The sequence below is a fragment of the Melanerpes formicivorus genome, unplaced genomic scaffold (assembly GCF_026170545.1).
Source record: "Melanerpes formicivorus ecotype bairdi unplaced genomic scaffold, bMelFor1.0.p_v2 SCAF_155, whole genome shotgun sequence".
In the NCBI taxonomy this organism is placed as follows: domain Eukaryota; kingdom Metazoa; phylum Chordata; class Aves; order Piciformes; family Picidae; genus Melanerpes; species Melanerpes formicivorus.
Genome location: NW_027142507.1, coordinates 382,090 through 397,134, shown reverse-complemented (window position 1 = coordinate 397,134; position 15,045 = coordinate 382,090). Strand labels below are relative to the sequence as shown.

The following is a 15,045-nucleotide window of genomic DNA, read 5'->3' as shown; positions in this document are numbered from 1 at the left end:
TGTATGACCTGCTCTGGCAGTGGAGCTGACCCTGATGTCCCTGGAAGCCCCCTTTGACCCCTAACGTTCTGTGATTCTGTGACCTGCACATGAGTGTTACAGACAGAAACACTTCCCTCCCAGCTGGCTTTAAATGAGAGCTGGTGGCTGTTTTGCTGAGAATATTTGAATAGTCAGGAAAAAACCTTCTGCTCAAGAGAACAGGAAGGGCTGGTGAGGATCCATGACACAGCCACGCCACCTGAGTAGCACCACTGTATATTTGCAACAAGCCTCCACAGAATTATGGAAGTAAACTTTTCTCTCAACAGCCAGTCTTGTAAGAAGAACAATGTGTCCTAACTGTTGTCCCCAAAAGAAATTCAAGTGCTCAGCATACAGAACAGGCAAAAGATGTACAAAACCCTAGAGGCTTTCTGTAAGAGCTGAACTGAAATACATATGAAAACTATGTGCTGTGACCTCATCTTTGGAAGCCAACAACAGAGCTGAGGAGAGTACACAGGTTTGTAAGTGTCACAATGCATAGTGTCTTAACCTCTGGCTCTTAAAGAGTAAAACCCAGCTTAAAAAAACATTATAATCACAACTTCTCAGACCAAGAGAGAGCCTAGACTGGTGCCTGATTGAAAGAGCTGTTGTAAGGAAATAAACTCTTAACTCTGGGTATCACAAACCTTTGGGGAGAATGTGATTTCAAGCTGGATTCACACAGCACAACTTTTGACCTCTCCTAAACATTGTATTTAAAGTTTCCTACGTTCATTTAGTAAAACTGCTGCAGATTCCCAGAATCTCACAGAAGAGGAAGCATCAGTCCAGAGTTCTGAAATGCCAGTACAGAAGAGAAGGAGGAGAAAAAAAGGGGGCGTGGAGGGTGGGAAGGAGGAAAATTTATTCCCTACCCCATGTTCCCAAGAATAGGGGTGAGAAATCACCATCTCCACCAACAGCAGTTCATGGCTACTGTAAGATTTGATTGATACAGTTCATCGAGACTGTAAGATACAGTACTGCTCCACATCACCACAGAAGCAGTCATCTTCCTCACAGAATCAAAGCTAAATATTTATAGGGAAGTAGCTGTGCTGGAGAACAAGGAATGGGAGCAGGATAAATGTCATTTAGAGTCTTTGAGCTACTCCCTCATTTCGTTTTCTTCTGATGAACAGAAACCGAGGAAGGGTCCTTCGTGTACGTTTCAGCACCACTGCCTAACGCAAGCATTTTCACAACACATTTCTGCTTTCAGCCACCCCCGCCTCCAAGCCTAGCCACACCCCAAGCACAAGGAACAGCACCAGCAAAGGGAACTCTTCATCTCGGACCGAGATCCAAAGGCCAGCTCCCGGCCAGCTCCAGGGCACTATGCAGCGCGGGCAGCTGGGCCTCAGAGCACAAACGTAGAGCAGGCAGCGACGGCAATGGGCAGGGACAGCAACCTCCTCAGCCGCTGCCGCAGCTCCGTGCGACGGAGCCGGGAGCCTGCTTGGGGCTTGGCTCCTCCATCAGGCAGGGAAATCCCCGGGGAAGAGCTGGCACCCACGTCGCTCAGGTGGGCATCTCCAATAGTGCCAAAGACAGACCAGATCACGTCACCCCTCCCCAGCACAGGTGCACGCAAGCAGGAGGCAGAGAGGTGAGGATACACCTCCCGTTCAGCCTCTCGGCAGCCTCAGAGCTCTGCACTGTTCCAGTCACCGCTCCCCGCCAGAGCGCACAGGCCTGACGGGCAGCGGGCAGAGGAGGAACCCTGATCCTCCTCCACAGGCCACGGCTTCAGTCTGGTTGTTCTTATCACTCGCGGCAGGCGATTGCTAACGTTACGATTGCAGCCTTCTGCTGACGGAGGACGCTCGGAAATGCGGTCACATGCGCTGCTTGGCGAGGATGGCCGGCAGAGACAGAGGGCCACAAGGGTCTCTGGGAACCTGGGGTCCAAAAGTGGCACAGCTCCACACCCCTCCCCTTGCCGCCGGCAGCGGGATGCAGCCGCCGCCCCTCGGTCCCCTTCCGACACGAGCGGTGCGACTCATTGCATTGACTTCCTAATTACGAACGCCTGCGTTCCTCGCTGCCAACTGCCTCTCGGCCGCTGCCCTCCCGGGAGCAGGTGACGGGCGGGCCCCAGACGAAGGCTGAGGGGGACGGGCCGGAGGCCGGTGTGGCGGCAGGGCGGTGGCAGAGGGACAGCCGCCTTCAGCAGGGCGGCGGCGGAGGTGCTGCCGCCTTCAGCCGGGGGGCAGCGGAGGAGCTCAGCCGGGCGGCGGCGGAGGCCGAGCCAGGCGGGGGCAGCACGGGCGGGCGCCGCGGAGGCTCCGGCACGCAGGGAAACCCCACCCAGAGGCCCCTCCTGACAGAGGCGGGGTTTTGGGGACCCCCAAAGGAATCCCACCTCGCCCCTCACCCCCATATCGGGGTTTCCGCCCGCCCTGCGCCGCCGGCTCCCTCGGGGCGGGGAGGGCCCCGGCTGTCCCGCTCCGTCCCGCCGTGCCGGGCTCCCCCGGCAGCAGTTCAGGCTCGGGAGGAGCTGTCCAGGGTAGGGGGAAGCCGGCCGTGGAGGAGGAAGTTGTGGGTCGGGAGCGCAGCGGGACTGGGGTTCCGCAGCGCTAGCCCCGGGGAGAGGTCCCTGCGGGGCGGCCCTGGGCACCGGCCGGCTCCCGCTGTGGCGGCGCCCGCTGCTCGCCGCCGGCGATGGGCGCATGAATGAGCGGCTGAATGAATGAATGACTGGCGTCTGCTTACTTGAGCATGGCCTCTTCTTTCTCCTCCTCTTCTTTCTGCCGGTCCATCACTGCCATGATAATGTTCCTCTCCTCCTCTGTCAGGTGGCTCAGGTCGGGCAGCTCCTGCATTGGGGGGGGCACCGTGGGCGGGCGAGGGCCGCGGGGCCCCACCGAAGAAGACATTTTCTTTCCGCCTCTCCCTTACACCTTCTACCTTCGCACGGCAAACCCGGCCGGCCTCTCCTCCGCCCCCTTCACAGTGTAGTCCTCCGAGCAGCAGCAGCAGCCGGCAGCTCTCTGGCAGCAGCAGAGGAGGAGGCGGAGACCCAGCCTTTCATGGTTGCTTGCATCCACCCCGGCCCAGCTGCTCGCTGCCGCCGCTTCGCTCTTTGTTTCCGCGGCTTCAGGGAGCACGGGGGCTGCCGTGCCGCCGCCCGCAGCCCATCCTCCCGGCGGTGGGCGTGCGGGGCGGGGGTGCCGTGGTGCGGAGGGCTCTGCCGGTCGCCGCTGCCGGGCTGCGGGAGGGAGCCGCGGGGAGCGGTGCGTGCCGCGGGCTGGCCGGGAAGGGCGGATGCCGTTGCCGCCGATGCTGCTGCTGCCGCTGCCGGAACGCTCCGCCGCGGCGAGCCTGGCGCTGGCAGCAGGCTGGCAAGGAGGGAGGGAGAGAGGGAGGGGGGAGTTCGGTGCCGGTGAGGCGGAGTCCGAGGCTGCCGGCACTGCCCGCCCCTGTGCCCCTGCTGGCGGCGGGGACTCGGGCCGGCCGCTCCTCTCCCCGCAGCAGCCCCGCCGCTCGTCCCGCGGCCGCACGGTCACGGCGTTGTCCTCACGTCTGCTTCCTCCTCCCCTTCGAGGTTTGCGCACCGCGGCTCGGCGCCGTCTCGCCCTGGGAAGGGGCCCGCGGCGGGCGGGCTGCGGTTTGCCAGAGGCTCCGGGGAAGCCCTGGGTTCCGCTGTGCTGCTGCCGCCACTTCTTCGGGGGCTCCGAGATGCAGTCGCAGCACCCTCGCCTTGAGCCAGCGCTGTCACCACTCTGCCGTCCCCTCCTCGGGGTGCCCACGCTTCCACGCTGTCTTCGTGCACTGTCACACCCAGGCAGTGGCACCCATGCCATGGTCTCCAACGCGAGTGCTCTCAACCCTCCTCATAGAATCATAGAATTGATTTGGTTGGAAAAGACCTTTCACATCATCAAGGCCAAGCATCACCTGTCAGACCCATTTTGTGCACTGCTGTGACCTACCAACCCCAGACATGAAACATGTCACATCATTTCCATCCAGACAGAGTTTCACAGAACCACCCTAGGGTTTGGAAGCAACCTCTGAAGATACCTAGTCCAACACCCTTGCTAGAGCAGGATCACCTAGAGAAAATCACTCCTTACCAATTTCTGACCTACCAGCTTTAGGCAACTTGATTTTGGGGAGCAGATAATGAACACAACAGCCCTGCTCTGTGCTGTGGATCACCTGTATGGGTTCCACTGGCCAGAAACTCATGCCTACAGCTCTGAAATGTCCCTTGCTCGAAAGTGTGCCTGTCAGTGACTGAAATCCTTCAGGCTATTTAGAAATGCAAAGCTGAAATGGAGACAAAACTGCACATTCAAATAAAACGTGAAGCTCCACTAACACATGCTGACACTTCAGACCTCTCAGCCTCACTTCTGCTCAGGCCACAGCATGGAAACAGGTCTGGTTTCTAGAGAGATCGTCTGATGGGCATGAACCAAAGGGGGGAAATAATCTATGCTGGCAGCATGCAATAAATACTTCTTGCTGCCAAGCTTGCCAGGATTGGAACAGGGAGAGAGAACAGCTCTCAGCCAGCCACATGAATAGCTCTCACACAAATTGTGAGGGCTATGAACCTTCCTGACCCTTGGAATTTGAGAGGAATTGCTGTGGCCATCTGCTTGTAGCCCCCTTCTCCACCCCCCACCCCCCAACCCCCCTGAGATTTTCTGCAGGATGCAATCTGATAACACAAATTAATAAATAAATGAATATATAATAAGCCCTGCTGTGACAACAGAACTTTTGAGTGGTAATGTCCAGGTTCAGCTCAGAAAGTTTAATCTCTCAACTCTTCCAGCACATGAAGAAAACTGAAACTTGAATGACCGACAGATGGCTCAGAAGAGATTAAAGTGATGTTAATAAGCAAAGCACTGCAGAGAGCTGGTAAATATCATAATGTCACACTCAGTTAAAGACACAGACCCTCCTCTAGCTCGTGTGCTGATTTGTCCCCAGGCCTGGCCATGTTATTACTGCTAGATGTCATCCTTCTAGCTAAGTGCTAACAAATCAATAAAACCAACCTCCTGCCGTCTGCAGCCAGCAGGTTACAGGCTGATGAGAAAGAATTCAGCCATTCCCTACCAACAGGCAACCACCTCACAGCTGAAGGAAGCAAGACTGAAAAGAGTCAGATGGGACGAAGATGAGGTACCACCATGTGCTTGGTACCAGGAACAACTAAAACACGGCAAGTGTGGAGTCCTGCACCTGGGGAGGAACAACACCCTGCACCAGGTGAGGGCTTGAGCTGCTGGAGAGCAGCTCTATGGAGAAGGACCTGGGACTCCTGGTGGACAAGTTCACCATGAGCCAGCAGAGGCCACATGTGGAGAATTGTGTCCAGTTCTGGGCTCCCCAGTGCAAGAGAGATGAGGAAGTAGTGAAGATAATCCAACAGAGGACCACAAAGAAGATGAGGGGACTGGAGCATCTCTTTTACAAGGAGAGGCTGAAAGAGCTGGCGCTCTAGCTTGGAGAAGACAGGGCTGAGAGGGAGTCTTCTGAAAGGAGGTGGGAGTGAGGTGGGTGTTGATCTCTTCTCACAAGTAAATAGCAATAGGACAAATTAAAATGGTTTCAAGATGTGCCAGGTGAGGTTTATGCAGCAGCACAGAACAGAATGCAGAAGTAGAAAACATTTATTTCCTGAAAGAGTAGCCAGGCATTGGCCCAGGCTGCCCAGGAAGTGGTGGAGTCACCATCTCTGGGACATGGTTCAGCAGGCATGGTGGCGTTGGGTTGACAGATGGAGCTGATCATCTTAGAGGACTTTTCCAACCTTAATGATTCTATGAAGAAGTTGAGAAGGGACACAGCTGGAACAGCTGTCCCCAAGTGACTAAAGGGTTATTCCATACCACATGATACTGTGCTCAGCATGGGGGAAGGAGAAGGTAGCAGAGAACATTTGGAATTATGGCTTTTGTCTTCCCAAGTCACTGGTGAACAGGATGGAGTCCTCCTGCTCTGGAGGTGGCCGAACAGCTGCCTGCTGGGGGGAAGGGGTGAATGAATTCCTCCTTTTACTCTGCTCACACCTGCAGCTTTTCCTTGACCTTTGTCTTAACCAAACGTTTTCTCTTCTACTCTTCTGATTCTTTCCCCTGTCCCACCGTGGAAGGAGTGAGTGAGTGGCTGTGTGCTGCTTAGCTGCTGGCTGGGGTGAAGCCACAACAAAGGTCTAAGACCACAAGACCCAGCTGTCTCTGAGATAATTATATGAAGAAGACATTACATGAGGTTAAGTTGCCCTGCTCACCTCCCTGCTTCTTAATTACTGACACAATCGTGTGTGTGTCTGTTCTGTGCTGTTGTGTTAATTGCTGTGTGCTGGCTCAGGAGCATGGATCCCTACTGCTCAGTGTAAAATACAAACTGGATACCAAGAGTGTGAGGGGATTTTGTATGGTGCTGAAAAGGGAAACCTGAAAGCTGTGGCAGAGTAATGGTTAAAAAGATAATGATGGAAGTTGGGAATGCAGACTCACACCAAGCCAGTATTCTGCTACTGAAAAGCACAGAATCATTTAGGCTGGAGAGGGAGTTCTGGAGGTCATCTATTCCAGCCTTTCTGTCAAGCAGAGTCAGCTGCAGCAGGTTGCCCAGGCCAGCATCCAGATGGCATCTGAGTATCTCCAAGCATGGAGACTCCACCACCGCTCTGGGCAACCTGTGCCAGTGCTCAGTCACCCTCACTCTATTTCCCCATGTTCCCATGAGACCTCCTGTGTTTTAGTTTGTGCCCATTGCTTCTTGTCCTATCACTGGGCACCACTGAGAAGAGCCTGACTCAGTCTTGCTTACAGCCTTCCATCACATAGTTGTTCGTACTGCTAAGATTTTTTGGGGGGCTTCTCTTCTCCAGGCTAAATGGTTCCACAGAATCATAGAATCATTTTGGTTGGAAAAGACCTTCAAGATCATCCAGTCCAACCCTTCTCTAACTCTACCAATGCTGCTGCTAAACCATGTCCCTCAGCACCACATCTCTGTGCCTTTGAAACACTTCCAGGGCTGGGAAGTCAACCACCTGCCTGGGGAGCCTAAGCCAGGGGCTAAGAACCCTCTCAGTCTCTCAAATTTTCCTCATGTGGCTGCTGCAATCCATTAACTACCTTCATTGTTCTTTATTTGATCTGCTCCATTCTGTCCTCCTTGTATGGGGGAGCCATGAACTAGACTTAGCACTCCAGATGTGGCTTCACCAGTGCTGAGAAGGTGACAGGTTCTTACAACCAATCTTCGGTACAGGTCTGAGGTACAACAGATGAATTTACTACAGAGAAATGAAGTCTAAAAGTGACCGCATTGTTCATGGGCTACGTGGAGAGACTCAGCGCCTGCTGTCAGTGCTCCCAGCCTTCAGAAGGCATTTCCTGATTTGCCTGCATTTGCTTTGTGAAGGTGGAAATGAGATGTTGTGCAACCAGCAATGCTTGGCAAGTCCATCCTAAGCCCACAACATTCTGTCCTGAGGCTGCAATGGTACATGAGAGCCTTCAAGAGAATGCCGTTGCCTGGTTAGTAGAATGCCCAAGGTTTAGCACCATGCCAGGTCCTGTCACTGACAGGTGTCTTGTTGGCTCCCTTTCTCTGAAGTCCTATCTGGGGAAGATGGCTGTGAAATCTAGAAATGGCATACCAGTATGGCTGCTGTAAGACAGCAGGTAAATTGCCTTCTCAAGCTTGAGAAGCCAGTCATCATAGTGGAATCTGGGATCTTTCCTTCTCTGTTCATAACCACAGGTGCCTACATATGCCCTGTGCACAACAGATGCACAGAATCATAGGATCCTAGAACTGTTTCAGCAGGAAGAGGACTCTAATATCATCCAGTCCAGCCCTCACCCTAGGACCACCATGGCCATTAAACCACGCCTTGAAGTGCACATCCATATCTCTGTATGATTCTAGACCTTCCTTCAATCTTTGGAACGGTCCTCCTGCACGTCTTCCTTTCAGACTATCCAAAGGCCATGTTCTCAATTCCTCCATTCCATCAATACTCCCTTGCAAGCTCTTTACAGTACTCTAGCCATGAACACTCATGATTGTCTGTTTCCTTGCTTGAGGTGAAGTGAAGGAAACTGGAAACAAACCTTTCAGAGGGTTTTCCCATGGGTTCCTTGCCTAGAAGCATGATGCTCTTTCTCAGACTCATGGGAGACTGGGCATAGTGAAAGCTGTGGAGGAGTGTCCAGTCTGAGGGGGGTTGCTGTTTGGGGGACAGTCATGAAGGATGAAATGAGGCCTTGGGCAGCCTGGGCTAGTGGGAGGTGTCCCTGCCCATGGCAGGGGGTTGGAACTTGATGAGCTTTCAGGTCCTTTCCAACCCCAACCATTCTATGAACCTATGAATATCCTGCAGCATTAGGGGCTCCAAGTAATTTCTTACCATACAAATGGGACACTGTGACTTCTCTCCCATTCATGAATAAGTTGAATGAATTGAAAAATTCCAAAGACAGGCAGTAACAGATCTGTTATTAACATACCATGATTTCCAAGAGCAGGTTTTGTTGTTGATTCTGACTCATGATTTCTCCTGGCTTTAGGTTTGGTAGTACTGCAGTATTTTAAGAGGGAAGAAGGTCACAGCTAGCACTGGCATGAGAATAAATGGAAAGAGCCTTTTGAAAGTAGACAAAAACACTGGCACAAAGGCAGTCTGTTTCAGGGGGGGTTTCAGGGCCTGTTTTGGACAAGATCTGTTATTATGCATAATGTTCTAAGGAGTGCATATATCCTGCAGTGATTAGTGTCTTAAAAATGCTCTCAGACAGAAGTCTTCTTGTAAATATGTAAGAAAAACCTCAACACCACCACTACCAAGGCAAACCCAACAAAACCAGTGCCACAAAACCCACCCAAAACCCCTCTCAAAACAACAGTCAGCTCTAGCATCAGCAAACCTCATGAAGCCTGGCTTTGGATGGCAGCTTTGGATTCTCTTGAGTCAAACAGTGCAGATGAGTTCACACTTCCACCTGTTCTTTAGTAGGTGCAGGAATCTGAGTCTCCTCTATCTGATTTTCATCAGCCCTGCAGGAACAGACTTCTTTTACACTGCTTTTCTTCCCCACCCCCCCCCCCCCCCCCTTCCCCCGGCTCCTTTGAAACTGGTCAAGAGGTTCAAGTGTAACTGCTGGAGTGCTGACAGAAAAACAGTGCAACTGCACAGCTTGGTTCCCCTGAAAAAAAACAGTCTAGAAACCCAGTCCCACCCCCACGGGTCTCTAATTATTCCCTCTGCTCTTCTCAGTTCCCTCCTGGTTAGCTGTATTTCTAGCATGGCACTTTCCAGAAAAATCATCCCATCCTTCAGGTGCAGCTTGCCAAAGCTGCAGAAAGAGGAACTGCCACCTTCCTCCTCCATGACAAGATGCTCCTCTCTCTGCAGCTCCGGATCACACACCCTCCCTAGGTGTGACAGTGCATTTGCAAACTCCGAGATGCTTTGAATCTGTCATGAGCTGGTCCTTAAGAACTATAGAATGGTCTGGCTTAGAAGGGACCTCCAAAGCTCACCCAGTCCACCCTCTCTGCACTCAGAAGGGACATCCTCCGCTAGATCAGGTTGCCCACAGCCCTGTCCAGCCTCACCTTGAAGATCTCCAGGGATGGGGCCTCAACCACCACCCTGAGCAGCCTGTTCCAGTGCTCCAGGGTGTCTAATTTCCAAATGTTAGTAATTATGGGGTTTAGCCAAGAAGTCCTAGCAAGCTTTTAAGTACAACAAAGTGATAAGATCCATTTTCATTTTTACTCCTTTAACTAGACCCCCAAAAAGTGCAAAAATGGTGGAACTGACACCACCCCCAGTCATCATCTACTGGGGGGTCACCATCTACTTTTTCTTCACCTTCGGGAGCAAATGCCTGAAGCTGATAGTGCAGGATAGTGCAGGCCCTGCAGAAGGCCTCTGCACAGAAAGACCCCAATTTTGTAGTATCTTTTTACATCTGTCAGAAAGGCTGAGAAGAGTGATGGCTCAGACAGAAGAAACTGAAGCCCAGTACTCTTAGTCAGCAGCCTGGCAGTTGGAAAAGCAATGATTCAGTCCAGGCCTTGCAGCGACACAACTTTTGCTGTAATTATGAACCATAGCTTTCTGGAACAAGGATTTTATTTGTGCCTCAGTGGTGTTGCTGAAGAGTTCTAATGGAATTAGTAAAGTAACCTATAGGTGTAACAAAAATGTACTTTGCATTATAATATAAAAAGGAGTTTTTAGATGCTTGCTGCTGATTAAAGCATCTTGCTCCAAAAAAAATGTTTCATAAGTCTTCACTGGCTTATACCAGGAGTGCAGGCAGAGGGTGCAGTAAGGGTAAGGGCTGAATGATCTAAATTACCAAATAAACAAAATGCTTACTACTCTGAAGTCTAATGCTGGCCAGGTAGCCAAAAGCCCTGCAACAGCTGCCAGGGCAGCCCAGAAAAACACTTAGAGAATTACAGCATGGGCTGGGTGGGAAGAGACCTCCAGAGCTCAGCCAGCCCAAGGCCTCTGCACTCAGCAGGGACAGCCCCAACTCCAGCAGCTTGCCCACAGCCCTCTCCAGCCTCCCCTTCAACAGCTCCAGGCAGGGAGCCTCAACCACCTCCCTGGGCAACCTGGGCCAGGCTTCCACCACCCTCCTGCTGCACAACTTCTTCCTCACCTCCAAGCTCAAGCTGCTCTGCTCTGCTTTGCAGCCATTGTCCCTGCTGCTGTCCCTGCAGGCCTTTGCCAACAGTCTCTCTGCAGCCTTCTTGCAGCCCCTTCAGGTCCTGGCAGGCTGCTCTGAGCTCTGCCTGCAGCCTTCTCTTCTCCAGGCTGCACACCCCCAGCTCCCTCAGCCTGTCCTGGGAGCAGAGCTGCTCCAACCCCCTAAGCATCATTGTGACCATTGTGACCATCTTCTGGAGCCTCTCCATCAGGTCCCTGTCCTTCCTGTCTTGATGACCCCAGAGCTGGACACAGCACTGCAGGTGAGGTCTCACCAGAGCAGAGGGGCAGGATCCCTCTGTCCATCTCTGGCTGCACTGCTTTGGATGCAGCCCAGGCTGCCATTGGCCTTCTGTGCTGCAAGCGCCCATTGCTGGCTCAGTTAAACTGCGTGTTTCAATTTGGATCTGGAAACCAGCTCTTTCCTTTTCCCTTTCCAACTCTTGTATTTGTTACCTGAAAGATTCAACATAATACTCTTATTTGTGCTAAACATCCCCTTTTTGTATATGCAGGCTTCTCTGAGGCTTTAGCTACACAAATACTTTTAATGCATATGCAAGTACCAAACCCAAAAGGGACAGAAAATTCAGAGCCATGACACTTAAATTAGTGTGCTCCAGTCAAAGGCTTTGCCCTAGATAATCTAGTGTCAACATTCCAACAATCCAGTCCCACAGTTTCTATACAGTTCCATGTATCCCAGCTGGAAAATGAAGCATTTTCAAAGGTTTGAGAACTTTCAAGGGGTTTGAAGTAAAGAAGGAGTTTGAAGTAAATAATTCACAAATTCCTGGAGATTATGTTCCTAACATCTCTCCCAGTGGTCTCCAATGATCATTTTGTGGCCAAAGAATTGCAAGATAGTTTTGCAAGTCACCTTTAAAAGCTGAAATGATAACAGATGAGATGAAACTGAAGGCTTGGCTCAATGACCTTAGAGGTCTTTTCCAGCTGAAGGCATTCTATGATTCTCTGAAAAGATGAGACTCTACCTAGGTTCCCAGGATGTGTGAGTTGATGTGCTCCACTCCTACAGAAGAGGTCTGTGGTCTCAGGTCCCTATCTGAGATTCAGCTTGGAAAAGAGTATCTCTTCCACTGTGGTTTCATGTTAAAAATAGAGTCATAATGATATCTGTTGAAACACTTCATGTGGTCAAGGCGTAATTAGAGAGAACATTTCAACAAGTCTAAGAATGTCTTCAGTTACAGTCAATTTTGTTGCCCTCGGGGCTAAAGACAAAATCAAAGTGGCAGAGCACAAGATCATCAGGATGAGGAAAATGGAGTAGAATTAATGAATTTGCAATGAAGGTGGAAGCACTTGGGCTCAGCAGAGTGGAGAAACAGAAGATGGAGCTCAGATGTTGATATTAGTCTAGGAGAGTCCCAGGCTTCAGGGTCAAAACACAGCAGCATAAGCTCTGCTGCAGTCCTGAAAGTAACTGGACCAGAAACTACTGCTGATGTGATTGAACAGCTATCAATTACAGCTGCTTTTCTTCCTCCTCTCTTCCCAATGGAAGAAATATAGACAGTGGGATGCTGTAGTACAAAATATGCCATGGAATGGAGTGGAATGGAATGGAATGGAATGGAATGGAATGGAATGGAATAGACCAGGTTGGAAGAGACCTTCAAGATCATCGCATCCAACCTATCACCCAACACCACCTAATCAACTAACCCATGGCACCAAGCACCCCATCAAGTCTCCTCCTGAACACCTCCAGGGATGGTGACTCCACCACCTCCCTGGGCAGCACATCCAAATGGGCAATCACTCTCTCTGTGTAAAACTTCCTCCTGACCTCCAGCCTGAACCTCCCCTGGCACAGCTTGAGACTGTGTCCTCTTGTTCTGGTGCTGGCTGCCTGGGAGAAGAGACCAACTCCCACCTGGCTACAACCTCCCTTCAGGGAGTTGGAGAGAGCAAGAAGGTCTCCCCTGAGCCTCCTCTTCTCCAGGCTAAGCAACCCCAGCTCCCTCAGCCTCTCCTCACAGGGCTGTGCTCCAGACCCCTCCCCAGCTTTGTTGCCCTTCTCTGGACACCTTCCAGCATCTCAACCTCCTTCCTAAACTGAGGAGCCCAGAACTGGACACAGTACTCGAGGTGTGGCCTAACCAGTGCAGTGTACAGGGGCAGAATGACCTCCCTGCTCCTGCTGGCCACACTGTTCCTGATGCAGGCCAGGATGCCATTGGCCCTCTTGGCTGCCTGGGCACACTGCAGGCTCATGTTCAGCCTGCCATCAACCAGCACCCCCAGGTCCCTCTCTGCCTGGCAGCTCTCAGCCACTCTACAGTATACAAAACCCATGCAAAATATAAAAAATATACCCCCAAAATACCAAACAAATTAGCCACAATGTACAAAATGTACAAAATCCAAAGGGCTGAGGCAAGTCCATCATGTTAGTGCTGCAGCAGGATTCCATGTCTAGCTGAGCTTTGGATGGAATGGAATTAAGTGAGACAGAACACTGGGCAGAGGGACCTTGGTTTGGAATCAGTGTGGCCATTCTCATGTTCTGGCTACTTGGCTTTTTCTCTCTCTTTCTTTTCTTTTGTGTAACCATCCTCAAAATTAACTCCATCCTCAAAATCAATCCCACATTTCAGTGCACTTGCCCAACCTGTCTCGCTCCATTCCAGCATTAGTTGAGATGCAGCCTAGAGTCTAACCCCTTTCATTGCTGTCCAAAATGGGGAAATGAATCTTTTGTTCCAACAAAACAAACTCTACTCCAACCAGAGAGTAAACCAAAGCCAAATGAGGTGTTTTCTATGCTCCTGTGTACCTTAGGAATGAGGTGGTGTTCAATAACTTCTTAAATGCAGTGCTTAATAGGTCTTCTGCATTGAGAGAAGAAAGCCAAACCCTCTGTTAGATTAGAGTTCCTTATTTAAAAAAGCTCAAGCCAGTCCTGTAAAGGATGTTGGTTAAATGTTTTATAGTGACCTGCCAGATGCTCTGTAGAAAACCCCAGAGAAATCTACCAGATGCTGCTGGTGGAAGCTGACAAAACAGATGTCAGACTAAGCAGCTCCTTACACTTTGCAGTGGAAGAGGGTTAAAGGCATATATAGATTTTTGTCCCTTAAGTGTTGGTTCTATAGCACATAGGTAGGCTGATAAGAGACTTCTATTAGAGAAAAGCTTCAGTCAGCAAGGAGACAGCAAATGCAAGCTTAAGTTCTCTGCAAAGGTTTGTTCCCAGCCTTCTCACTCTGGGTTAAGAATCTGTATTTTTGCCACTCTGATTTAAAACCCCACATTGTTTTCAATCTGTTGGCTGTACCACAGAGGAAGAATCAAGAAACCAGAAGTCAAAGCTATTAGACTTCAGAATGAACTAACTTCTTTCTAAGGGGCACAGACAGTTGCCCAAGCAGAAGTAAATCCATTTGTGTTGTGAGGGTTGACAGGATCAGCTGTCCTCAGAAGTGTCTTCCAACACTCAGAGGCACTGCAAACCAGAACAGTGTTGGTGATAAAGGAAAGAGGCCCAGGGAAAACAGAGAGATTATACTAAAGCTATCTCAGTATTAAATAACTACCCAGCACCACAGCTTAATTTATGGAGCTGCTCTGGAGCAGCCTTGTAGAAGAGCTGTAATGTGTGAGTGCGGTGCCTTACAGCTTGCAGTCCTGGGTGCAGAGTACTGGCTTGGGCTATAATTCACAGTGCTGCATTGGTTTTGCCTTGCAGGCAACTCTGTCGTAAGGGTTTGCTTGAAAGAGGCTTTTCCTCCTCTAGTACTGTGTGATAGCAAGGGGAGTTCTCTGCCTAGGTGTTTCTTCAGAAGCAAAAGGTGTTGCTGCTGGAAAGAGTATCCCCAGGGAGGCAGGACAGCAGCTGAGTGCCTTCAGGCATAGCAGTGGTTGAGCTCACACAGCTCTCACATAGCCCTGTGTCCTCAGAGCAGCCTGCTGAGCTCCTGAAGGCTAAGTGTGGCCAAGCCCTGGAGTTCCACCTGACATTCTGTGGGAGCTGCAAGTGCTGTTTTGCAGCATTTGGGGCAGCACCCACAGTTCCCTCGGAGCCATCGCAGGGAGCTACAGGCACAGAGCCCCTTCATGCCACCCTGAGGGGCAGCATGCTGGCAGGAACCACAGGAGCAAGCTGCTCTCTTGGCACTCAGTCTCCAGCTGTGCACTGTTTTGCAGCTGGTGAGCCAAGTTCTTGGCCTAGACAGCTCTGCCTGGTCAGGGACAGTGACACAAACCCTGCAGAGTTCAGCAGCAATGGCAGGCCATGCCCCATGAGCTAAGGAAAGGATGAATCTGGTGGTGCTGTACCA

At 51.2% G+C, this 15,045-nt stretch overlaps 1 protein-coding gene across 25 annotated transcripts in view; it reads right to left on the bottom strand.

Moving 5' to 3' along the window:
* RIMS1 (regulating synaptic membrane exocytosis 1) overlaps window positions 1-3,155 on the bottom strand; it is a 286,098-nt gene extending 282,943 nt beyond the window's left edge. For all 25 annotated transcript variants that reach the window (XM_068168690.1, XM_068168691.1, XM_068168698.1 and 22 more), the window contains exon 1: window positions 2,746-3,155. In XM_068168690.1, the coding sequence (XP_068024791.1) occupies window positions 2,746-2,909 (164 nt within the window). In that variant the 5' untranslated portion in view covers window positions 2,910-3,155. The remainder of the gene's footprint in view (window positions 1-2,745) is intronic.
* Window positions 3,156-15,045: the final 11,890 nt, after the last annotated feature.